This window comes from Mytilus galloprovincialis, chromosome 3 (assembly GCF_965363235.1).
Source record: "Mytilus galloprovincialis chromosome 3, xbMytGall1.hap1.1, whole genome shotgun sequence".
Lineage (NCBI taxonomy): Eukaryota > Metazoa > Mollusca > Bivalvia > Mytilida > Mytilidae > Mytilus > Mytilus galloprovincialis.
In genome coordinates this window covers 91470631-91497447 of record NC_134840.1, presented here as the reverse complement: position 1 = coordinate 91497447, position 26817 = coordinate 91470631, and the positions used below count along the sequence as shown (strand labels likewise).

General features: G+C 30.8%; 1 protein-coding gene across 1 annotated transcript in view; it reads left to right on the top strand.

The window, feature by feature from the left end:
- LOC143069373 (glypican-6-like) overlaps positions 1–24388 on the top strand; it is a 33141-nt gene extending 8753 nt beyond the window's left edge. The window contains exons 3-8 of the mRNA XM_076243969.1: positions 1632–2023; positions 8027–8192; positions 15509–15639; positions 19696–20153; positions 21888–22063; positions 23787–24388. Coding sequence (XP_076100084.1) covers positions 1632–2023; positions 8027–8192; positions 15509–15639; positions 19696–20153; positions 21888–22063; positions 23787–24184 — 1721 coding nt within the window. The 3' untranslated portion in view covers positions 24185–24388. The remainder of the gene's footprint in view (positions 1–1631; positions 2024–8026; positions 8193–15508; positions 15640–19695; positions 20154–21887; positions 22064–23786) is intronic.
- Positions 24389–26817: the final 2429 nt, after the last annotated feature.

Genomic DNA, 26817 nt, shown 5'->3' with positions numbered 1-26817 from the left:
TTACTTTCATAAAAATTTGAAACTTAGTTTGTGAGATGAAGAGAATAAATTATATAGCCGGATCAACTTGAATTTGATCTGCGTCATATATTTTGTTTGCTTTGAAAGCCTGTTACTCAAGTAATGCATTTTGATAGGCTATCTCAAATGATATCAAAAACATGTTTTTATTGTAGCTGCCAGATCAGAAATGTGCATAAGGTAGATCAATGAAAAGTACATCAAAGTGCAAAAATAAATCAAAGATGAACAATCGTAAATATGTGAATGAAATTGAAATGAAAACTTTCTGAATGCCTAAAGATAATACAGGTCATTGTTACGTGTACTTTAATAATGCTAAATAGAGATATATATATATAAGTCTTAGAATGGCACTGGGTGAAAGTATATTGTTCAAGATTAAAAAGCTTTGTTAATAACTTCATTGGGGATAGATTGTGCACAGATGAAAGCTACCAAAGTCTCAATTCAATAAAAATGTTGAATAAAAGCTTTTAGGTCATATAGGACAATTATAATGCATATCTATTTCTTTCTTTTATGTCTGTTTGATAATCTCAGGCTTTCAAGTTAACACTGTAAAGAAGTTAAGTTAAATGGTCAATTTAAGCATTAAAAAAGGATTCATTTTAATTTACATTTATAACACCTGCTCTAAACTACCCATATATAGTCATCAGAATCCACTGGTAAAAGAATTTCATTATGTAAAGCCTTTTTTACACTATACATTTTTATAATTGTTTATTATACCCCCGCTTTAAAAAAGGGGGGGTATACTGTTTTACCTCTGTCTGTCAGTCCTTCCATCCGTCCGTCCATCAGTCCGTCAGTCCGTCAGTCAGTCCGTCCCATGAAACTTTCGTCACATTTTTCTCAGGAACTACACATCCACCCTTTCTGTAATTTGGTATCAACATTTATATATGTCAGCCATACCGTGTGATGCGTTTTCAGATTCATCACTTGACAACTTCCTGTTTACCGAACACTTGTCTGATTTTACACATGATAGCCAAGTTGAAAATTTTCGTCACATTTTTCTCAGGAACTACAATACAAGGATTTCTGAAATTTGGTTTCAGGATTTATATAAGTCAGCTATACCGTGTGATGCGTTTTCAGATTCATCACTCGACAACTTCCTGTTTACCGAACACTTGTATGATTTTACACATGATAGCCAAGTTGAAAATTTTCGTCACATTTTTCTCAGGAACTACAATACAAGGATTTCTGAAATTTGGTTTCAGGATTTATATAAGTCAGCTATACCGTGTGATGCGTTTTCAGATTCATCACTCGACAACTTCCTGTTTACCGAACACTTGTATGATTTTACACATGATAACCAAGTAAAAAATTTTCGTCACATTTTTCTCAGGAACTACAATACAAGGATTTCTGAAATTTGGTTTCAGGATTTTTATAAGTCAGCTATACCGTGTGATGCATTTTCAGATTCATCACTCGACAACTTCCTGTTTACCGAACACTTGCATATTTTTACACTATTAATATTATCCACTTGCGGCGGGGGTATCATCAGTGAGCAGTAGCTCGCAGTTTCACTTGTTTTAACAGAATATACATTTGTAATATTAATTAATTGTTTTGTTCTTTTTCAGAATTTTTTACAGAATTATTACACAATGCCAAGAAAGACTTACATGAAATGTTTGTTAAAACATATGGGTTACTTTATAGAGAAAATGCAGAAATATTTACACAATTATTTGAAGATTTACTGAAGTATTATAAAGGAACAGACAAAAGCCTTACTTCCACATTAGACAAATTTTTCGAAAACTTATTGCGGCGAATGTTCCAGTTATTAAATGTTCAACATAAATTTGATGATGTTTATCTTAAGTGTGTGACTAGCAAAATGGACCAGTTGAAACCTTTTGGAGCTGTGCCTCAAAAATTATCCAGCCAAGTAAGGCGATCTTTTATTGCTGCAAGAACATTTGTGCAAGGTTTGGCCATTGGTAGAGATGTCATTCTAGAAGTTGCAAAGGTATTTAATTTAAGAATAAAGTATTATAGTTTACTCTGCTCATGGCTTATGATCCATAGAATATTTGATTAGTTTTAGACTAATGTTAGGAAAGAAAGACTTGCATCCATTCTCTAAAGAACTTTTTTCATGTAAATTTTTGTTATGAATTACAAGGCCTTTGTTAAAATTTTGTCTGTATCACATGTATGAAATAATATAAAACATATAACTTTTTTTTTCACATTCAAACGAAAACGCCAACATTAGATAAGACATTTTCTCACCGGTTCTTTGTATATTTGGAGTTTGAATGGTTAATTATTTTAGTTTATCATTAAAAAAAATGTAACGATTTGGAATTATGAGATTGTGATGCCACGAACATGTACACAACAGTTTTAATATATTTGATACAAATACTTTATTTGAAGTGTAATAGTAAAACATATAGGCTGTAAACTTCTGCAAACAAGTTCATCCTGACCCCTGTGAAAGACAAACACAACTCTGTTGTTTTCTGTATCTGAACTTTGTGATATGAAACAACATTTCTCTGTTGCCAGCATAGGTTACAGTTTTCATACATTTATTTACTTAAGCTAATACATACAATTGACTCCAGTTATCTCAGTGTTTCACACAGGTACGCTGTATGAAACACATTTCTGTGAAGCTACAAACTTGGGGAAATTGTTTGAACACTTGGGTATGGAAGAAAACAAAACATTGATGTTACAGAAAAAAGTCTTTTCCCTCCGTAATTCACAGTTAAGAGTTCTCATTAAGATGAGTCCATACTTAAAAAGTCTGGACTCTGACATGCAAATCAAGCCAGATTTTCTTAAATCCTTAAGTCCAAAGATATATTCATTAGCATGCAGAGGCCAGGGATTTCATCATGTTGTTACAGTAGAAAAAACATTTATACTAATTCCAAAGTTCCTTGTTTTATTCGCCAGATGTTTTCAGAAATAGACAAAACAAAACATAAAAAAGATCAAAACCAGTTAGTTTCATTAGCTGAAAAAAAAAATTGATCAGTGACCTGGTAAATTTTTCCACCAAATATATTTTTCTTTAGAACTTAAGAATTACTTATATGAATGTGTTGAAATCACTGCATATGTGATGAAAATATCTCCACAAGACTACTGAAGAATGAAGATTAAGTATTCTTGACACAAAGGACCTTTCCCTAACTTGTCCTATGAAGTCTGGACTGATTGATAAGGAATAGAATTCAGTGAGGTTTTTGACCTTCATTGTGAAAAATGAATTGCCTCAAGTTCATGTCATATACTGGTTGGAAAATTGATAGGCGTACTTAAGTATAATATATACCTTGCATTTAAACAACTTTAAGGCTTACAAAAGCCTTGCCAAAACATAAGACTTCAAATTTATTAGGCTGGAAAATTCATTGGATAACATCGACATTGTGAAATTAGGATAAAACTTGTTTAATCAGCTAAACATGCTTTTATTCTATGTCAGTAGGTTCATTTGTCTGTCTGAATATCTGTGTCTGGATACTAGTCCCTTTCAAATAAATGTTCCTATATAAAAATCACACCATGATGAGTAAATTCTGTGAAGATTTTGAATTAACTGTTACATGTATGTGTTATTTAGCATTTATTCATTTTCTCTACCATGCTATCACTACTTTGGGCAAGCATAAAGTTATTGGCCACTCATCTGTTGAAAAATAGATAAACAAACATTACATGTAGATAAACAAAATGTCTGATCCCCTTTTATGGAATTTATATATAATCAGAATAAAAACAAAAAAATATTGCCACATTTTTATCAGATTCAGACTTAAATTTTGTACCTGATTATTCTTACATTTATGTTTATAGAGTAAACAAAATCACTAAATTTTGAAAAAAATAATATAATAATAGAATAATGTACAGGGAAATTTGTTAATTTTTCCTGATTTCACAGATAAGATTGTTTCCTACATTTTTGGTTAGACTTGTTGTGGTCTGTCTGATGAATCATTGTAGTTCGACCACATGTCCTCTTGTCCTTCAACAAATTTCAGGAAGGATCTGTGATTCAGATTTCTGTCATTCTTTGTGAAATTCCTCATGCAGTGGTAAAAATATCAGAAAAAACTCTTGAGTTTTTTTCTTATGCATGTTTCTGCCAGTCTTCCTAGTTTGAAGAAATATATGAAAAGACTTACATTGTAAAGAGATTATCTAATGTAGGTACTTGTTTGAAGGGGATGGATCGTGAATTGGGTAATGGTTTTGTTATTGATGATGATCATGTCACACTTATATATTCTACCATGTTTCACTGTCCATGTAGCAGTGAATGGTCTGAAACAGTGTTAAGAACACAAATCTCCCTAAAGTTTTACTAAATGTTTTGTTTTTATTTTCCAAATGACAGTTGTTTATTTGTAAACAGTGGTTGAATTCTTCAATAAATGAAGGTAGACATTAAATAGGGAACATGAAAGCAGCAGTTGAACTCAGTTCACATTTTATTACATTGTAATATTTTATTCATACAGAATGGCTTGAGGTGCAGTGATTTAATGGCTGTTTCAAAACACTTTTATCATATTTGCATGTTTTACTTGCAGTTATTTAATTTTTGCTAAGATTATTTTATCTTTGATGGTGTAAATGTAAAACTTTGTACAAAAAGTAAATGAGTGGCAATATATTATACATAAGACACTTAAGATCTAAATGTGTCAAAAAGTACTCTTGAAATACATTTATTTTGGTACTGTAACTCTAAAACAAGTCCATTAAGTACTTAAATTGAAATGAACAACATTTACTCTTTATCAGCCTATTTATATACCTTATTCATCATAGAATGTAAAAAGCTTGAGGAAAACAAATTAGAATTGATTGTACATATAGAACGTAAATTTCATAACAACCAGAGCTCCAGATAAGGATTCACAAATTGGGGTTTTTACCCACCATTTTCTTATATAATTGGGTGATAAAGTTTTTTTATTGCATTATCAATTCCAGTTCACCCCTCATGTTAATATCAAATTGGGTTTTTCACCACCAAGCTCCTTAATGTATTGGGTTTTTTCATCAACACAATATTGAATATTTAGGCAATATCAACCCCAGATTTTTTTCCATCTTAAATGTGTTTCTTTCTTTGTTTAGCTGTTTTATTTGGTTTAGGGTTATTTGCTAGCTGTTTTATTTGGTTTATTCACTGAGGAGCAATAGTAGGTTCAATTTGTGTCCCGTTTTAAACTTTCTGCCAGTTTTGTGTTTTCTCACAAAAATGGATATGTGTATTCACAGGCACACGTCATGTACCTTTATATAATAAATTCTGAGACCAGTGACAGTGCCTGTATATGTGTATTCATAAATTAACCGTAAAATGAAATAAAAATAGTATAAGAACTCTAATTATACATGAATGTTTAAGTTTTATTCAATTTACATAAATCTACTGGTTTAGTTGTCTTTTACTAGAACTTTAGGTTTCTGGTGCTTTATCATGTTTATCATGTCATAATTGATTTGGCCTTTCACTTTTTCCAACTGTTTTTTTTTTTGACGAAAACCTGATGTTTGATTGCAATGTTCTTTTTAAGGTATGCATACACGCCCGTGCGTTCGAGGACGCTTCCTAATAAAACTGGTTGGGTCTTGTTATCATCAGTACATTCCCTCAGCTTTTCAAAAGAAGCAGAAAACATGCTTCTATTCAATATTTTTATCGGACATACACTTTTGTTTGAATTCAATGTATGTTATGATAAATCCCGAGCAATTCGAAACAAATATGACTTCATGACACATGCTAATGGATAAACGCCGAGAAGATTGAAATGTTTTAAAAAACGTGTACTTATTAAGCAATGGAAAACTCCAACAGGGACCCATTTCAGCTACTTGATGCAGGGATTTATTTTTAGGACGAAAGGAAATTTCCAATTATGAATATTATAAAAAATTAAAGATTTACGCAACGACTGTAAACAGATAAGGGTAAATAACGTAAACTGTAGCCAATAAAAGGGTTGAGAACTAATGTTTTTGGCATATAATTGGGTTTCCCTTTGAATTAATTGGGTTATTGAACCCAACAATGGGCAATTGCATTGGGTTTTTTATTATTTGTATAGCGGGATCACGCAAATACGCAGCTTATCTGGAGCTCTGACAACACAAAAAAAGTTCAGAATACACTTGACTTAAAGTAGGATTTCTTAGAATTATGGATAGAGGCATGCATTGACAATGATTGTTATGCAATTTCGTTTTCTGTCTATTCTTTAGACTACTACATATTTTTAGACTCAAGTCTCCCAGTTATATGAAAATCTTTCCAGTTATTGCATTAGATATTGAAATCAGTAGATTTATTTGTCTAAGCACAGGTTTAAATAGTTGAAATGACCAAATTACTTTTCCAATTAGTCAGCTCATGGAAGACAGTTGTTGTGGTTTCATTTTGTTGTGATTTCGTGCAATTCTTTAGATACACCAATAAAACACATACAATTCCTTTAGGCACAACATATTGATGATGGTAGAGGCAGAGCAGATGTATGCATAATAAAAACATTTGTAGTCATACTCTGGTCTTATTTGAGTCAGGTAGCTTTTTAATACAATTTAAAAATAAATTTCATTGATTGTTAAAAAAAGATTAAAACTATAAATTTACAAAATTTAAGTGTTAGAGGCAAGACTAATCATGAAAGAACTTAGATTAAATGTTTTCATGTTTTTACAAATTCATAGGCAAGCATTTGTAGTAGTGTGAGTATATGTTTGGGCTAAGATTAAGACAGACATAGCAGACAAAGTTTTTATTAGAAAAATTGTGTGTGGATCTGTAAAATTAATAAACCATCCATGTCTAGCTAACACTGATTTTTAAGCCTAATAAATTATAAATAATTCAGAGTCCATGTCTTTGATGCCTTTACCATAATTGCATATAAATGTTAATGAAAATTACCCTATCTTATCTCAAACAAAATCATGAAATGTCTGTATTTAAATTCTATGTGAAGTATCAGTTCATAACTGTATCAATGGGATCTTCCAAATAAAGCTCTTTTGAAACAATGTCATTATGAATGGGTGCATCTGAAGAAAGGTGTATGTAGATAAAATTGGTCACAGACGTAGCAGACATGTCTTTCTTGAGGTCTTAACTTTGTCTCGACAATATGTTGCAGCATATTGCAGCCTGTACTAGATTATGCAATGGGTTCTGAAAGTTGGAACATATCTTAATTAAACTATGATGAATATATAATATATCTTAATATGATATCACATGTTTAATATTGGATTTAGGTTGAGAAGTTGAGTTAATGTCATTGCAGACACGTTCATTCTGATGTTAGTCACCCTATGTGCCAGCCCACATGGAGTAAAACAAAAAAATAATTATTGATTTTATAACTAGGATAGTGGTGGTAACAATCAAGATTTTCTTTTATTACCAATTGATCAGAATGGAATACACATTTTATAATGAAGTTTTTTAGTTCAGTATTATATATCTTGATTTTTGGTGTTGAGAGTACATGCATATATTAATGGAAGTTAATTTTGTTTTCAATTAATGATTTACTATTAAGTCAATAAGTGTCAATTAATTGATTAGAGAATACCTAAATTAAATAAGTTACCCGATGCTGGAATCCAGTAGAAACTGGTCTGGGCCGGTAAACACTTGATTAAATTTGTTTGGTAAATTCAGCGAGATCCCAAGCATCATGGCTTCTCTCTTTGTCATGAATTTGGGGTGTAGATTGCTTAATTTTAATACTTAATAAATTAAGGCATCAGATTGAAATATTGTTTTGAGGTTTTCACTGATTGTTGATTGCTAATGTCAGAATTTTTCACCAGTTGTCAACTTAGATTTGCTGAAAAGGCTTATGAAAATATAACTTCCACAAACAGTTTAAACTAAGGTTAAAACTGAATGATTAATGAGTATTTGTCGTTCACATTTGTGTACTAAGTAAAATTGCCATTTTATTTTTAGCTTCGACCAACACCAGCCTGTACCAAAGCATTAATGAGAATGTCCTACTGTCCACAGTGCCGAGGCCTTACACAAACCAAGCCATGCAACAATTACTGTCTGAATACCATGAAGGGATGTTTAGCTTACCATGCAGAACTTAATATTCTTTGGAATGATTATATTGGTAAGATCTTGGTTAATAACGAAACAACCACAAAACTGCAGTTGCTTTTAGTAATGGCACCTGCATGTATAAAAAGATAAACTGGTATACAATTTATAAATTTCCAGAATAATTCAAGTAATAAGATTTTTTATTACTTTCTGTGGTAAAGAAATGAAATCTTTTTTTGGCATTCCACATTTAAATTGTATTTATAAAAGTCAAGTCTGTTGCCACTAGAGATAGACTGTAAAATTGAATTGAAAATCTTATTAAACTCTAGTATATTGACAATAGGAAATACAGTCCTGAAGAATCTTGAAATGACAGTTTTTGAAGATACTTTTCCCTCAGTTAACCCCATCATCATTAAAGGAAATCCACACAGTGAGAAAAGAGAAAGTTGAAACGCGAAATATTTAAAATGATTCAAAGACATGTTAAAAACTTCAGTAATGTTGCAAAAATCTTTGGCATTCTGCGGTTTTCTTAATGTGCAGTGGTACTTTATAACACTACTTTCATCATTATAAATTGCTGTGACACTTCTTCGTGTTTTGTCTCCTTATAATGTCGAGGTCATCTGTAAGACAGCTGGGAGCACATGTATATCAGACTGGATAAGACTGCGAGAATAGACGCAATCTGTCACCAGACCTAATTGACTTTTGAACAAGAAAAAAGTATCACATTTAAGTCAAAGTATTGAATATTTTAAGGGTGTTTGAAATCAGAATCTGCCATATGTCAGCAGTAATCACCTTATATTGTATAACCGAGAAAGACCGATCTGTCATGGTGTAATTACATCATGTGGAAGGAATTTTATACTATATTACTTTAGAAAAAAAGAAAACATAAACGGGAGTCATGACACTTTAAAATACTTAACAAGTATATTAAACAAGCCCGTAATTTATGAATAAAAGGACACTATATATAGATATATCAATTATGTTGTCTGAAAAGGAAAAGAAAAATGATAAAGTAGGAATAAACATTTTTTAAAAAGCTTCAATGTATACAATATTTTGAATGTAATGTTCAAATCCTTGAATGGACCTGTAATCTTCTATAAAAATTACTGAATTAAGCACAAATTACACCCATTATTAGAGGGGCAAAGTAGCATACAAATAACATCAAAAATTCATCATGACATTTGCTAAAAATAATATTACAGGAAAGTATTGATTGTCGGGTTCTGTGAGAAGACGGCATGGAATTCCTTCATTAGTAAAACTAGTTGGACATTCATTATTGTCCCCTTTTGGGACAAGTTATGTGTCATGTTTTTTTGCTATGAGGGGGAAGGGCCAACATGATTTAACAGTTTTAATATTGAACCCTGTTATGTCTCCATTAGTTACCGGTATGTCCCCATTAGTTATGTCCCCTTTGCAACATTGATCAGCTGTTTCTATTGAAGTTGTGCCCCTTGGATGTGTAAATAATAAATTAAAAGGAAATAACCTTTTCAAGTACTCAAGTACATACATTCATGCTGTTGTCTGCTCTATGGTCGGGTTGTTGTTTCTTTGGCACATTCCCCATTTCCATTCTCAATTTTATTATTTTCATAGTTTTATAAAAATATTTCAAATGTATATATTGTTGAAATCTAAGACTTGTGTGATCATTATTGCTAATCCACTACTTATACGGGAGTAATTATGCCCCTTAGAATAATTAATATGGAAAATTGCATTGTGGCTCTCTCTTGCCCTACTTTTCTTGCCAGATTTATTGGTTTATTATTGGAACTAAGCAGAAAACCATGCTTCCCATCTATATGGTCTGAAATTAAGCAATCTCTCGTGAAATGTAGATCAGAACTTAATTGAGTTTCTTAATAATTTTACCCATTCTGTATAGTTTCGTTTTTCATTAAATACTCACATACAAATATATATATATATGAACCCTTTAGAATACCAAAAAAACATGCTACCATTTTAATAAAGGCTAGTACCATCCCTTACTGATTCTGCAACATTTAAAGCACCCCAAATATGTTGATTTACATAAATCACATAATCGTTCAAGTCATTTTAGAACCTATTAAAATTTATAGGAATTTATGAAATATGAAATTTCAGTTGACATTTATGGTTAAAAGATTTATTTCGCAGGTTGTTGGTAGATAATAAGCTGTAAAAAAAATGAGATTTAATATTTATTGTCTATTGTTTTTTATTAGGTTTTGGGGTTACATTTACTGCAATAATAAAAAGAAGTCACATTGTGCATGTAAAATACCGGACCTTATGACTTTATAAAGCTGGTACCTTTTGAACAGAACACGCTACATTATAGAGATATAACAAAATGAAATACATGTTAAGGCCACACTTAAAAATATTTCAGTTTGCCCAAACCCTACCCAACATCGAGACAGTGGATACGGTAGGTTAGCATTTTCTTTTTTTGGCAAAGAGAAATTTAAGTATCAGATGTTTATTGTCCATGCCTATCTGAATAAAAAAAAAAATATTTTCAGATCAGGACAATAAAAGATTTTGAGTAGGCAGCTATTTTCTGGGTAGGTAGGGTTAGGGCTAATTAAAATAACTAAATCTAAGTTTTACCAAATGAAGATTTTCAAATTTCTGGTAATGTTAAAGTATAAAGTGTATAACCATTTGAAGATCCAGTGAGGACTTTAGAATCCTGGGATTTGATTTCCCTTTTTATAAACAAAAATGTCTGAATACCAACCCCCCACTTTACCAACTGATTAAAAATTCCCAAGATCTTCTCATTCCAAACAAAATTAAATTGATAACTGATAAGTACATGTATTGCTAATAACTTGGAACTACATTTATGCCATCCATAACCAAATGAGTCTTTTAATTCAATATCTTTTAAAAATGTTCATGTATTTGTTGTGTATTCTTGATTGAAACTTCAGTGTTTGGTATTTCAAAAATTAGTTGAGGATTATAGCCTTAAAATGACATCTTGAGTTCAAGAATAAATATTTTGTGAAGGTGTTTATAGTCCAAAAATAAGTTTTATAAGTGTGACATGTTTATTTGTTTTCAAATATTGGAAACCTGAACCTATTTTGTGAATATTTATAAAATGTAGCTTATGTTTCTTAGATTGAGATTAAAATCATTTAAGAAAGTCATTCAAACCATAAACGTCATCTTTTTTCATTCTTTAAAAAAAGGGTATGGATTTAAATATGAAATGAAAGACGGGAACAGATGTACATGCACTGATCTGCAGATGCATGGTTTTATTTTAAACATATTGCAAGACATTTAAATGTATTTTTTTGTATCGAACAGATTAGAAGTTGAAATTTTTTTTCAATCAGCTAACTTTATATCGTTTCGGTAATAGTAGTGAGCAATTTATTTTTTTATGTAAATCCCAAATTGATCCCCCTAATTTCCATGAATCATCAGAGCCTTCATTTATGGTTGTCAATTATGATGATTGCCTTTCAGATATTAACTAAATAAAATAACAGGCAAAATATCACTTAAAAAAGAGTTTTGTGTGTAAATTGTTTGTTAACTGAATTTGAAAGGTTGCAAAAATTATGATAAATCACTTGTTGTAATTAATGATAAATGGCCATAATATGTGCTTCAGTTTAGAGGTCTTGATCTCTGTAGAAATTGGCTTATTACGTGTGACAGAGGGTTATTTGTGAAGCTTTTCTCTATTTGGTTAAAGTAATGTACAGAAATTATGGCGTCAATTTTCTATAAAAAATATTCCAAGTGGGAACATTTTTGACTTTGTTTAAACACTTGTATGTTTACATTTCTAACCCTCAGGTATGCGGTGTGATTCAGTCTCGTCACTGTCTCTTGTTATTTAACAACCCACCTTTTCATTTTTTCATCGTTGTCGTCGGAAGTTTAAATATGCGCATTATTTACAGTCCTATTTTGTCAAGTATGGAGAAGTGTTGGGAAACTAAAGCAAATATTGATTTGATGACATACTGAATAGTTCAAATATTTGTTTGATAAAGAAGGTTCAAGTTTTAATTGTGAGGTCAGCACTTTAAAATAGAAAATTGCCTGGATCCAGAAAAAGTCTTTTCCTACTATACACTCTGATCTCCATGATAATGTTGTAGGCGGTATTCTATCTGTCCTAAATCTGTAATTTTCATTTTTCATTCTTTTGTGTACAAATTTGTTGAATAGATCTGTAAAAAACTTGGTGACAGGAAATTATGTATAAAAGTTAAAAAAAGTTTCCGCGTTTTATGACCTGAATTGAATTCAAGTTCATATGAATTAGATCATCAATGCTTTTATAGTTTAAAGATAAGTCACACCTAAAAATAATGTTTATGTTATTCCATTTTAGATAAAAATAAATATTAAGGCCAAGGATAAGGAAGGCACATTATACCTTATAACTCAATAAGAGAATATTTCAATTTGAAAATGTTTTCTAGAAACTACATTTTCCATAGCATGACTTTTCATTTATGTATCCGTCTGTAGTATTCTGGGTTCTGTTCATATACCTCAATATGTTGTTATTGATTATATCTGTCACAACTTAAAATTGGGGAATAATATTCAAGATCCACATCTTCCTGTGTCAAAAATAGGTTAGTAGATAACTATGTAGGAAACAGGTTTCCCGTGGAGCACTATATACTATACATGTACTAACAAAGGAAATTATTTTGATGATAAAATCATCCCATTTACAGAACTCTGGGGTACATCCCTAATACATTTAATTAGTTATTTATCAAGACAAATATTTACAAGTTATTGTATTGCTACATCAAAGGAAGATTGTGATTTTTTCTTAAGCTGAGATCTATTCTAGTAGACTATCGGCAAAATTCCAAAAAAGAAAAAAAATCCTCTGTTTGATTGAAATCTGTCTGTTATCTGTGCACAGGTGAGGTTCAAATTGTACATCCAGATATAAGTAATTTTAATTAACAGATTGGTGGAAATGTGTGATATATTTGTTTTGAAATGTTATGAGAATAGCTGTAGAACAGACTAGAAGAATGTCAGTTATTGAGCCTTTGTAAATGACTGTTTAAGGGTACTGTTGTCGTACTTGAGTACCGTGTAATTTATGATAGCCATAATTTTCAATATTGGACATAGTCTTACCCCTATCATTGTGTAAACAGACCTGGTCGGAGATTTGGTTAACAACTGGGTTCAAAAGTAAACAATATTGATCAAAGCTTAGTAAATGATATCATTATTATCTTTTCATGCACCAGATGTGATTTCAGAAGTTATGGTTCAAATGATAAGACTGTCAATCATTACATTCAGTTTGGGGGGAAGGGTGGAATTCAGTTCAAAAACTTGAGTTGGTCAGCAGAAATAAGGTGAAAGAAGGAAACTTAAGCCCTTTCATTAAATACTTCACACCTTAAAATCGTAACTAGCATGACTAATTGATTTCCACTTTAAATATTTTCATCAGATTTATTTTCTGTATTTGGCTTATATAAAGGTTTAGATTTGTTTTATAGATAAATTATATATGGTTGAGTTACATTTAATAAGCTCTCAGACTGGACTCACAATGGAGGTGACTTGTACCTGATATCCTATATCATAATTTGTTAAAGATCTTTCTATTTGAGAATATATACTGAGGTTTTAACATCAAAGGCCAATATTTCTTTCCGATTATCAATTTTGACATGTAAAATTAGTCATTTGGTCAGGTGATATATATAGGTTTTATGTTTGTTTAACAAAGGTGTTTTGATAAGATATATTCATATAACTGAAGGTCATTTAAGGTGAAGTATTTTATGGATGTTTCAAAAAACTAAATAAAGGATAAAGTTAACTGAAGAAGGCACATTATAAGATTTCTATCGTTTGGTGAACCTGATCAGTTTGATAAAGTATACTATCATGAAATGGCTGCTTTAATCTGTCCCACCATCAAAATGACCTTTACCAATTGACCTACAGTTGATGTAGAAGGTTACTTGCCTTTAAACCTTATCAGCAATGTTCTTATAAAGTATACTGCCAAACATGTCCATGATAGAGAGGGGGCTTAAAGAAACAATTTCATGTTGATCTTATCCTTTTCATTTTTGTGTTGTGTGTGGCATTGATGTTTGTTGAAACTTGGTATGATGGGGTTCATAATCAGATTTTTACATAGACAAAAATCTCCTCATAATATCTTAAGTACACCCTTGTAGCCATTTCAACAGTAAACTTTCCAGCCAAGTTCTGATTTAATGATTTTTGGCCATTTGAAGATACATGCAATGAATGCTTATTTTGCAAATCCCCAAAGCATCTATTTATGGTGAACGAGCAGTCCATTGAGAAAGAAGTTGTAATTTTACAAATTAATTACTAGATAAAAGTATCCTGGGATATGGAAATGAAGAGATCATACAATAGATTTATTATTGAACACCAAAAATCAATTTAAAAGACCGTAAAATACAGATAAAAGTGAAAATGTTGATTACTTGTGAAAAGTTACTACAAAACAGTTATTGTTCCAGATAATTGCTTAAAGTTTAATTCCCATGATTGTGTAATGAAGTGTCTCTTGCAGTTATCACTCACATTTTATAAAACTCAGCAGCGGTCTTTTACATTGATGGAACATAGATGTATAGGCTCATTACGTGATATCAAAATGGCTTTCGGAAAATGAGAATTCCCATCAGGTGAAAAGATAAAAAAATGAAGGACTCTGCCCATGAATACAGAAGTATTCTTTGAATTAACAAAGAAAACATGCCATGCTACTTAAATATAAATGGTGTTGTGCAATTGTGCACATGCATCTTAACAATTTCAACAACACGTAAACCTAGAAAATAATATGCAATGGCTTGATTTAATTGTCAACATGCATAGTTCTTATAGGTTATGTAATCTAAAATTTCGGAAGGCACAATTTTGATTTAAAATTCTTTTAATGTACATCTACTAGATAAGAGACCTGTATATTTTAAGGCTATTAAAACGCCCAGAATTGAAAGATAATAACATATAAAAAGTGGAAATCAAATTTTATCTATTGACATTATTTCTTGATGGAATAAGGCCACTTAGTTGCGGTCTTGATCTATAGACATTATTTAAAAAGTGACTCTTGCTGAAAACAAGTAATTGATTTAACTATAAAAAGAGTTAAAGTTTGTTTTATGATGTCTTTTAATCTTACAGATAGCAGAACAAAAAAGCACAATATTGTTATATAGAGAAGCTTATACAAAAATAATAAAAAAAGATAATGATGTTTTGCACTTTTATATAGATGTATGAAAGACACATGATTTAAAAAATGCAAATAGATTTTTGTTTGCTTAACCATTAAATTTTTTTTTTCAGAGGCTATGAAACAGTTAGCAATACGATTGGAGGGACCTTTCAACATTGAATCTGTTGTTGATCCGATAGATGTGAAAATCTCTGATGCCATCATGATCCTTCAAGAGAACAGCATCACAGTCCGTGATCAGGTTAGTATAAGGTCTCTTACAACAAAACAAGTTGTGACTGGATTGAAGCAGTGGAAGCTAGTCTAGTGGGTCGGTAAAGAAAGATTGGAAAGAAAGTTAAATGTTTAGAAAAGATAATTCATCAGATCAAAATGATTGAAAGATTGAGTTTAATTGAAAATTTTAAAATGATATGGACATGTGTCTTTCTTGTTTGGTTTTTATTACTTTATAATTAGAGGAAAGTGCTACATTTATTAAATGAAAACAAATTTCCCCAGATCATAAAAAGACATTAGTTTAAACCTACTTTAATTACAAAGCATATGACTGGGGTCAGCTTTTGTTTCATAAAGTAACATTAGCAGGGGACATGGGTTTAGATTATTTCTTTTGGTTTAAGGTCCATCTATTAGATATAAAGATTATCTTAAGTCTTTTGTTTTGTAAAATTTATCATTTTAATACTGAATATAGTTAACAAGTTTTGGACACATAAAAGTTCCTTATTTAGAAGTAATAGGTAATAGTTCCTAAGACTTTAATCATCAAATTTGTGTGACTTGCAATCTATTGTGATTTTGTATTAAGGTCTTGGGATTGGGGTCACTGTAAAAAATTATCTGGTCTCTTTTTTCTACCTTTGATCCTGACCTTAAAAACAGTCATAATTCACTTCTTTTATGAAATAATCATTTGAATAGTCTATTCATGTTTTATTCATCCTTAACAGAAGCTTGTTGATCTAAGGACATTTAACAGCAGGCAGTTAAACTTCTTTTCTTGATGTCTTTTTAGAAAATGATGAGGTTTTATCACCTTAAAATTATCTTAGATGGCAATTTATGTCCAATAAAATAGATACTGCTTTGTTTTATGGATTTCTATTTTATGATTTATCGAAAAAAAATGGGATCTGGAATTCATTTCAAAAATATGCATCTTAATGTACAAGTTACTACAGAATGCATGTGTAGTCTGTAATCTTAATAAATTACAAATTAATGTAGTAAATGGAGCTCTTGAAGAAGCTTCAACAACCTGCCTTAATGTAGCTCTTATTGGCAATTAATGGAAATTTAATATAGAGGAATTCTTTGCCATTACATGCATCAAATACATTCATTAATCACAGACCAGGAGCCTCATATTTAACAGACAGAAAGTACATCTCCTGCAGACTTTTAGCACAGATGTAAAACTTTTTTTGAGGTTGGGACCCTCCGTATTGAATGATGATACATGCACTAAAGCCATGTGGTTATGCAACCAATCTTCTAGTTTTAATTACCACAGCCTAAGCATTGTAAACAATGTGTGGAAAACCCATTCTGACAGTTACAGTTATAGAACATTTCTGTCAATCCTTAAATATGTTACTTTAAAGCATGTTGATTCATTTCTTGTTAATTACTAAACCATTCCTACATCTTTTCTGTTTACCAAAGGGAATTGTCTATGACCTGTGAAGTTTCAAAATAGAAAAAAGAAAAATAGGTCTTTTTGATTTATTCAAAATTATTTAGAAAGCTACCATTTGTGCATTGATTCTTTTATTCCCAATTCCAACTAATCTCGCAGTTTTCTAATAAAAATGTCTACCTTATTTAAAGAGGTGTTCATTTTTTTCCTTCCAATTCTAGGTACTTATAGTGTGGGGTTTTTCAAAATAGATACTTATACTATAGGAATTATAATTGGTCTTTATATCAAATATGGAAGTTCCCCCACAAATAACGTTATGTTTTGAGTTGCATGCCATTTTGGTTATGAATTTTTCCATAAAACTAAAGAATGGATTTCAATTATACTTCTGTCAAAAGAGATATATGCCATTCGTAGATATGTTTGTGTGAAGTAAAGTATTTTTTATAAATCTAGAAAAGGGGATCAGTGAATTTACATCCAAAACATAAATGGGAGGGGGAAGAGGTTGATTATCATTTACCTAGCTACTATTATATTATTATAATTGTTTTAAACACAATTATCTGAAATTAAGCAAAATATAAAAAACAATTTGTAAAATGAAAATAAATGAATGCTTTTAGGATAACTTTTTAGAAGAAAAGTATTTTTACAAATACTTCTTTAATACCAAATAATTTTCAAATGGAATAACTGGTTCACGTCTTCATTGATTGAACATAAAAAGCAAGAAATATAGTCCATTGAATTAATACTATTCACTAAAGAATTTAATATTGATATTTTTGTAATGTGACTAGTATTTCAAAGAGAACAGATTCTCAATTGTGCCATTCTTAATAACAGAAATTTATATTGCTTTATACCAGACTTCATTCTTTGTAAATAATAGAAAATGAAATGCAATAAGAAGTGACAATGTGACACAAATATCGGTTTGTTAAAAAGGATACTTGGCCACACAAATTATCTAAGCTCTCTAATTACCTTTGATGTACAAAAAATGTAACATGCAAAAGAATTTTGATTTAATAGATACTAAAGACTGGGTGAATCTGAGGTTAGATAATGATTATTAATGCATGAAGGCTGACTAGTCTACCTGCAGATTTAGCGTTAATAATGGACCATTATTGGATTAAATAGAAATTTCATTTTCTACTTTGTCTGAACAAATTGAAGAAACCTAATGAAGCAGGTCAGATGCATGCATTGCCAGATTGATTAAGGTGAAAATACATTAAGACATTCCTTAAATTGAGCAGGTCTGTTAAATCAATTTTAAGAAGGAAATCACTTTTTTACACACAATAGATTTGTATGAAGTCTAATCTTTCGATCAGTTATATCCTATCTGTTTGCTGTTTTAAGTGGCTTTTCTTTCAAGGAATGAATTTGGGCCTTTGTGTCATTTTAGTGAACAATCTGGATAAGAGAGAAATGAACATAATTTAAATGTCTACCTGACAGGTTCTATCATCCATGTACCTCGAAAAAGTATTTTTAGATCATGGAGATAAAATGACTTGTAAGTTTGCCAAATGAGCCCTTGGTTCAACAGATTTCACCACATGACCAATAGGTGCATGTCTTTTACCAATATAGATCATTGACATGCTGTACAATTGTATATAAATAGTCAATTCGTCAGATTTAAATGCACAGGGTAACCTTGTAAAATGGCATTTTGTTTTGTTGTACCATAACCTTGTGGAAAACTTAATATAATCAAGCTTAGTAAACCTACAGCCATGACAGCTTAAACTTGAAATATGTTAAACTAAACTTTAAGTCACTAGAACCCTATATTATACATAACCTTTATTAACTTATTTTTAAAGTAAACCCTTATAAACTTAAAAGCTGTTCAAAACTATGGGTTATAAGCAGCAAGAGCCATGTCTAACTGGACCCAGCTGTGCGCCTGAAACAATTATTTCATTGCTTAAGCCGAAACCATGTTTTTTCAAGAACCATAATAATTAGAACAATGTCTTAACTAACCCATCTGTAGCTTGAACCATGTCTAGATTGTATATCATGTATCAGAATGTACATTGATTTTTTCATTTAATGATACAAGGTTTACTTTATGATGCAAATCTTTGTCTTAAACTTAATTGTTAAAGCAGATCTATACAAATAATTTCTCAGGTTTTGATTAGTGAGCTTGGAAGAATAGAAGTGGTTTGAGAGGGGTCCAGTAGAGTATCTTCTATACATGAAACATAATATCTCTTACCAGCAGTAGATTACTATGCTTGAGATAAGTTATGGTTGTAGATCCATTAGTGGAGCAGTATGTCTGAATTTTATGGTCTCCATGTAGTGAATCAATAAACATGAGACAAAGACAAAGTTACTGTTAAGCTTATATGATTACCTGAGGCCTTTATTTTTTTACCCCATATTAAGGATTATAAATGTTCTAATATAGAGTACAACAATTGACTGACATACATGTATGCTATAACATGAATATTGAAAAAAAAAATAATCAAATAATGCAAATTTTGATTGTATATTTATGGTAATAAGTTGTTTGATATCCAATCTTGAATATGTCTTGAAACAGACTGTTCTGAATATGAATTTAACAGAATTATTTATCTGAGATTTAAGTACATGAATTAATTATTTTTTCTTCAGATATTTGAAGGATGTGGGAAACCTAGGACACAGTCTTCTGGGGTAAGAGGAAAGAGATCTGCTGATAACTCCACTGTAGGCACTCCCACCCAAGATCATCATGGACAACCTCCAATTACACCGGTCCACCAGGCTGATGATCCACAAGAGAACCCTTTTGGAGGTAAACTCAATTTTGGTGCAGGTGAAGTTGTACCAGAAACTGGGGATGCTGCTGAAAAGAAAAACCCATACGACCAACATTTCGTTGGACAGTACAAACCACCAGGAGGCAAAAATGTCAAACCAACAACAGCTGCAGGTACCAGTTTAGACCGGTTAGTGAGAGATATTAAGGACAAGGTCAAGGCTGCCAAAGATTTCTGGATACAGCTTCCATATTCTGTTTGTAATGATGACAAGATAGCAGCACAGCCTGATAATGATGATGAATGTTGGAATGGACAAGATCGTGCTAGGTTTGTAATCTCTGAAACCTTAATTATTCATCAATTTGCATATGACTGAAATCCATGAATATGCATCAAATATGTCCAGGTTAAAAAATAGGGTACACAGCAACATGTTTTGTAATCTATTTAAAGTCATCACACCAATAAGAGATAGTTTAATATTGCTGAAAGGTTAGATATTTACAGAACTGATTTTCGTGGAACTTTAATAAATATATAAGTTTGGGAAAGGGAAATGTGTAAAATTTACAAACCTGAAGTTTTTAAAATTTTGATGAAACTATGCTCTTTAAAGATTTTTAGTGATACTAAAATTCCTCTGTATATCAGACTGTTAAGGATACATTGTAGATTGAAAATATTTTGTATCAGTTAATTCATGATATGAACCTGAACTTTGTCGTTTCATTTTACCTTTACCTCAGTTCCAAAGTTCATTGTTCTTTTAAAATATTTGACATGCTAATTTATGGCACTTTGTAATCGATGTACTACTTACTTCATGAGAGCATGTATTACAATGATTGATGCTTTTAAAGTAATTTTGGGGCTAGTTGTTGAGTTGGTAATGATATTGTAATTCAGTTGGCTTGTTGTTTTGATTTTTAGAATTCAAAAACTGCTGAAATAACCTTTTCAAGGTCATTTTTTATGAAAGAGGAAAAAGTCACTGACATTTAGGCCTTGCAGAATTTTCATAATGAAAATAAGTTGCATTCTTGGAATTTTTAAATGAAGGGAGCAGGACTCAAACCCTTTCTGTGGTCTTGTTTGACAGTATTTCAAGGTTTAAGTGGATAATGACCAGCTACTTGATGCTGGTTGTGTTGGGTGCTAGTTATACTTTGTTACAATTTTGTACCACCAAATTTCCACATGCATAGTTATGATGCGAAACAAAACATATGCTAATGAAACATAAATGTTGTTCTCATGCAGGCATGAAAATCAAACTTGTACTTGCTAATTGGACAAGAAAAAATAATGACAAATGATTCACATGTAATAGATATATGAATACCTATGGAAAATGAGAGAAAAAAGTTCTGTAACTTGTAAAAAATGTGGGAATTGGATATACTTGGCTTATTTTTTAATTGTCCCTTATTAAAAAATGCATAGTAATTCTATCTTTGTAACATGTTTTAATCTCAGTTGAAGGCTATAAGATTTCCCATGTATAATATAAATCCTGTTTTGATTGATTTTGTGGATGTACTTTAAGATTGAACAGATTTTTATAGTGTATGTCTAGTTAATGCAGTGCTTTGAAGTAAATCATTATCACAGAAAGTCTAGTTACCTGCTTCTTTCCAGTCTCAAGTGTGAAGTTTTGCTGTGCACACTTATTTATGGACAGAAGTGTAGAAAGCAAACTATAGCTGAAGTATTGGCAAAACAAATGTGTTTCTGTTTACAAACCCAGAAAAAAGTTGATCAGATTTTTGTTTGCTGAAGCCTTTAACTAGTGTTAGTGTGAAGTGTAAATGAAATCTGAGAAATCACACTAATGTTAGTCTATGGAAACCTTTTTCAATTGATAACATTGAGTCATTTCACTAAGTCCTCATAAAATTGTATGTTTGAAATACTTGAAACAAGTCATTATTGTATATCTTTTTGACCTTATGTATCTTTTGGGATCAATAACATCTCTTACCTGCATATATTTCAGTCAATTTGTACTTTTCAGCTTAGTTATTTATTATCTTTGTTATTTATTTGTTTCTTTATTTATAGGTATGAGGCTGAGGTCCAGAAAGATGGTGTAATTAACCAAATAAACAATCCAGAAGTGACAGTGGACGTGAACGAGGCCAATTACATCATAGAACAACAAAAAATACAGCTGAAAATTATCACAGATAAATTACAAACAGCCTACAAAGGTGGTGATGTCACATATATATACACAGGTAATAACTGATAACCACAGAATAGGAATTTTGATTTTTTTTTGTCTGATAAAACATAACCTGTGAATTTAGGATTTGATATATCAGAGGTAAATGTAAATCAATATATTGTACATTTATAGATATCCTGTTAAAAAAAGATTTCCTGATAGTTAACAGAAAACAGAACCAAAAAAATTGATTTAAGAAACCTGTACATTTTGCAAATCCAAACAGTGTCTTAAATAATAGACCACTTTCGAGTTCATCTGTCACCGAGGAAAAACTCGTCAATTATATGCGCCTTTATGACGTCATTTACCAGATAGAGGGGTATCCCTGCACTATTTACGTTCATCAAGCGTCTTAGTGATCATCATTGTGCAGGATAAACTAGAAATAATGGTTGTTCTGTAGGTACTTAATGACAATTCCCTAATGATAGCAATGCTGATTGACAATTTTGAGAATTCAATTTGCCGAATAATTCGTACAATAGAGAATTATAGTTTTCCAACCACTTGCTCAACATTGGAATGGAAGTGACGACGTCCCTAAATGCACAAATGACGTTCACTAAAACCAGAGTTTTTGATGGAAATGCATCGAACTCATTGTCTATTGATGGCTCCTAATTGTTAACAACCTTGATGATGTTTAATTTGATACAAGACAAGAAGTCAAAATGCCACACTGTAAAAGCAGTTTAATAATTATTGTTGAATTGGTACATATAAACTTCCAAGGTTAAGTTTTCATCAGTGTGATAAGAAGATCACTCTTGATAACCCACAGGAATGTTCTTAGTTAAAAACTTTCTCAGAACAATCACTTCCCATCATTATCAAATGAAAAAAGCTTTACACCGTCTTTTAAAAACCACTGGAATACTTAAATGTATTGCATTACGTAAAATACAGGTTTTAAAAATATTATTACTTATGCAATGATGAAATAAAGATAATACAACTATTTCTTTATCTGGAGAGGGGTGTATCAGTAACATTTTATTCCCTCAAGCTCCAATAGAAATATAACATGTAATCTATACATTTGCTTTATTGTACTCAACATGGAACCATGTCAATCAAAAAAAAGGGGGGTTGGGTTTTTAAAAAAATCATAAAATATTTTAGTCTTGCGTCATGTTAAAGATTTATTGAATAGGACCAAGTTCAGTGACCCCTTTTAAATATTTAATTCATGTCTTTCAATTTTCAATTTCTTCTGCTATATGTGTTGATACCAAGAGATTAAACAAATGAAAAATACATTAACTGATAATTATCTGTCCATAAAACAGCTATAAACCTCAATACCTTGATATATTAGACAGAACCAGTATTATTCTTGCACACATGGTTAATATGAAGTCGAAACAATAAATGATAGGTGGGAAAAGCAAAATGAAAAATACTGTACCATTGTAAGACAATAGATACCATGGAAATCCACTATTTTTTTATTTTATTTTTTTGAGGGGGGGAGGGGGTACAACATTCACATTCAAACAGTACAGTACCTCTGAAGAACTTGGACAGTTGTTGACCAAAGTGAACAAAGAAGATTTTCTTTTAGCCAGTTATAAGAGAAATGAGCTATTGCGTAAAAATTATTGTCAAATAAGGGCATTTTATTATTTACATAATTTTGTGATAATGATAATAAACAAAATAATCAAAATGCTGATTATTTATTGAATATCCTGCAGTTGTGAAAATCTTAATTATTTTTCTTCCATCAGAAACAGTGACTGATCACAGTGGTGATTCCAGTGGTGACGATGATTTAGAAACAGGAAGTGGATTTAATCGGGAAACAGGAAGTGGCATAATTGAAGGAAGTGGGTCTGGTGATGGAGCAGACAGGGGAGACGATGAAGATTATCACAAAAATAAAAATCACTGGAATAAAAATAAACACGGACACGGCGGCAAAGTTCCTACAAAGTCTGATCCAACAGGAAATAAAGAAAAACCCTTTGATTTCGGCCCAGAATATCATAATATAAAAACAACACCGAGACCTGTTTCAGGTAATAACCAGCCTCGAGGAGGGAATCAAAATTCAGCAAACAATCTGTCATCTATATCCATATCCTGTTTAATCACTCTTTTCACAATGTTATGGGCAGTTTTATGAGTTGTGGATACTTTTATATAGCAAATAGGCACAAACAAATTGTTCAGCATATTGGACTGTACTTACAATTTCTGTGTCCTGTTTTTTATGTTGCATTGTACAAATATCATAAAAAATCATCTAAAAAGAGTAGGTCATTGTCAGGGTGATAGATGTATGTGTTCATACTCTGTGATGCAGTCAAGAGAATATGTGATATGAAGAAAAAGTGCACTTGAAGGAATATCTGCAAAGATTCTTGAAAACTTGGTAAAGATTTGCTAATTCCTTTAAAAAAAATAGGAAAACACTTCTGGTTAGAGTGCCCAAAAAGACAAAAATTGATCATAAACATGTACCTCAGTCAAAGTTAAATCATTAAATATTGCCCAAATTGTCACATGTTTGGCAAAAAAGGGACTCATGTTATTGATTTGTCAAGAGTCACAGAAGATGTGTGGTCATAGAAAAGAAGCTTGTTTTATCATTACAATATTGTTACCCCTCATAACAAATGAACTGCTGCATAAGTAATTTTTGATCATATTATTAAAGCAGTTTTTCCCCATTTCCATTTTCAATTTTATTTCAACGAAGAAAAATAACAACGGTCTGTAAATTGTACAATTGTAGTTAAATGTTGCTAGAAGCATTATTTGCATATTAAAATTCTATATTGGGTCATTCACATTTTCATCTATCAAAAAAAAAAATTTAAATAGGATTAATCTTTAGGCAATTTTTTTTGCTCCACACTATCAATTTAGATTCCCTGTTTGATTTAATTGAGTATCAAAAATTTATATAAATGGCAGACATAATTGTTAAGGATTATTACCATACTAAACAAAGAATAAATTTTAGCACATGAAATATTTTTTACTATGTTTTTCCATCTTAATGACATTTGTAAATTTAGAAAATTCTTACATCTTATATCTGAAAAATCTATATAAAAATTATTTTTAATTGATAGTTATTTTACTACATCATTTTATAAAAAGATAAAGAAAAGAAAAAACAACGAGATTTTATTTCTTGAAAGATCAATCAGTGTGATAGTAAACAAACAAAAAAATGAAAGCAATAATTGTCTGAACTATTTGCCTTCATTTCTAATATTGTTTACGCTGCAAAATACATCAAAATATAAAATTGTAAGATAAGATGTGATATATACTTACAAAAGTGCTATGTTCCAACAGAAAGGAATTGATTGTGTAAATAGCTTTAAAACAATGATGTATTTTTAAAAAGCAGCAGTGTTAATTTCTATTACATGTATATTATGTGATGATATGTGTTTTGCATTGATTTGTAGCCTAACAATTTGTACCCTGTATTAGCTGTATAAGATCATTGCTTGTTATGTAATCAAAAGTTACTGTCAAATTAATAATTGCCAGTTAGCAGACATTTTTCTGTGTTGTGCTGTAAATATGATATTTTTTGCTTTTTTTTTTATAACAAAAGACATATCACAAAAAAAATGTTGTGGCTTGTTCTTAGACTTATGTCACATTTTGATCATAAGTTTTTGATTTAATAACTAATTTCTGATATGATCATGTTTTAAGTTCTCATTACGCTGCATGTACCAACCAAAAGTGAAAATACCTCAATGTGTCAAAATCAAGCTAAAGTTTTTACTGCTTTTTTTAACGCTAGTAAATAGATTTTAGACTGAGATACTCATTTGATTTCAACCAATCGGGAAAGTTTGAACTTCTGAATAGCAAACTTGTGGGTTAAGCTATCAATGGAAAGGCTCTCCAATTAGGCACAATTGAAAACATATCCAATTTCACTGACTAGGTAGGGACAACAAACCAAAAACAATCATAACAGTATATCTTCTGTATATTTTAACCACTCATTTTGTTAAAATTTATGCATTTTACAGCAGGTTTCATATAATGTGCTACATTTACATGAAAGTATAAACAAATAAACAAGAGCTTTTGATGGAACAACCTTATTTTCCATTTTTCCAAAAGTTTGCTATTTTTGCACAGTGAGAAATAACGAGCAATCTTCAAACTCAGCATTATTCTACTGAGATTTAACAGGATGTTTATACAAAAGTTTAAGTCTAAAATCAATTTACTAGCAGAAAATTTTAAATGCTCTTTAGGATATGAGTTTTCTCAGGGGAATATTCATCATTTTAATTTTTGTGCACATTTTAAGATTATTATTTTTAGCACACTTTATCTTATCTTGTATTCCGCAATGCTTTTACAAATACAAAAAAAAAATTGCAATAAACAATTTTTATAAACCCATTTCATTTTAGATAATTTGTATTTTATTCATGGCATTATTTCACAAGGTACTATTTTTATGAGCAATTTTACTCTTGTCTTCTAAGCTTAGTTTTTAATTATGAAAGTCTGCCAGAGAAACAAGCTATTTTTTAGTCTCGGGTAATAATATGTTAATAGGTATTATACAAGCATTTTTTTAAAGAAATTGTACTGAAAGTTCAGTGAAAAATTTCCTTTTTGTATGATTTATATATTTTTATCTTCAATGTTTATGCAGTATTTAAATACTTAACTGAAAATAAAGTGGGGTAAGGAGAACAAACAGTAAATAAATTATGTGCCAAAGTATACAATTACTGTTTGTCTTTGAACTATTTTGCAAGTACG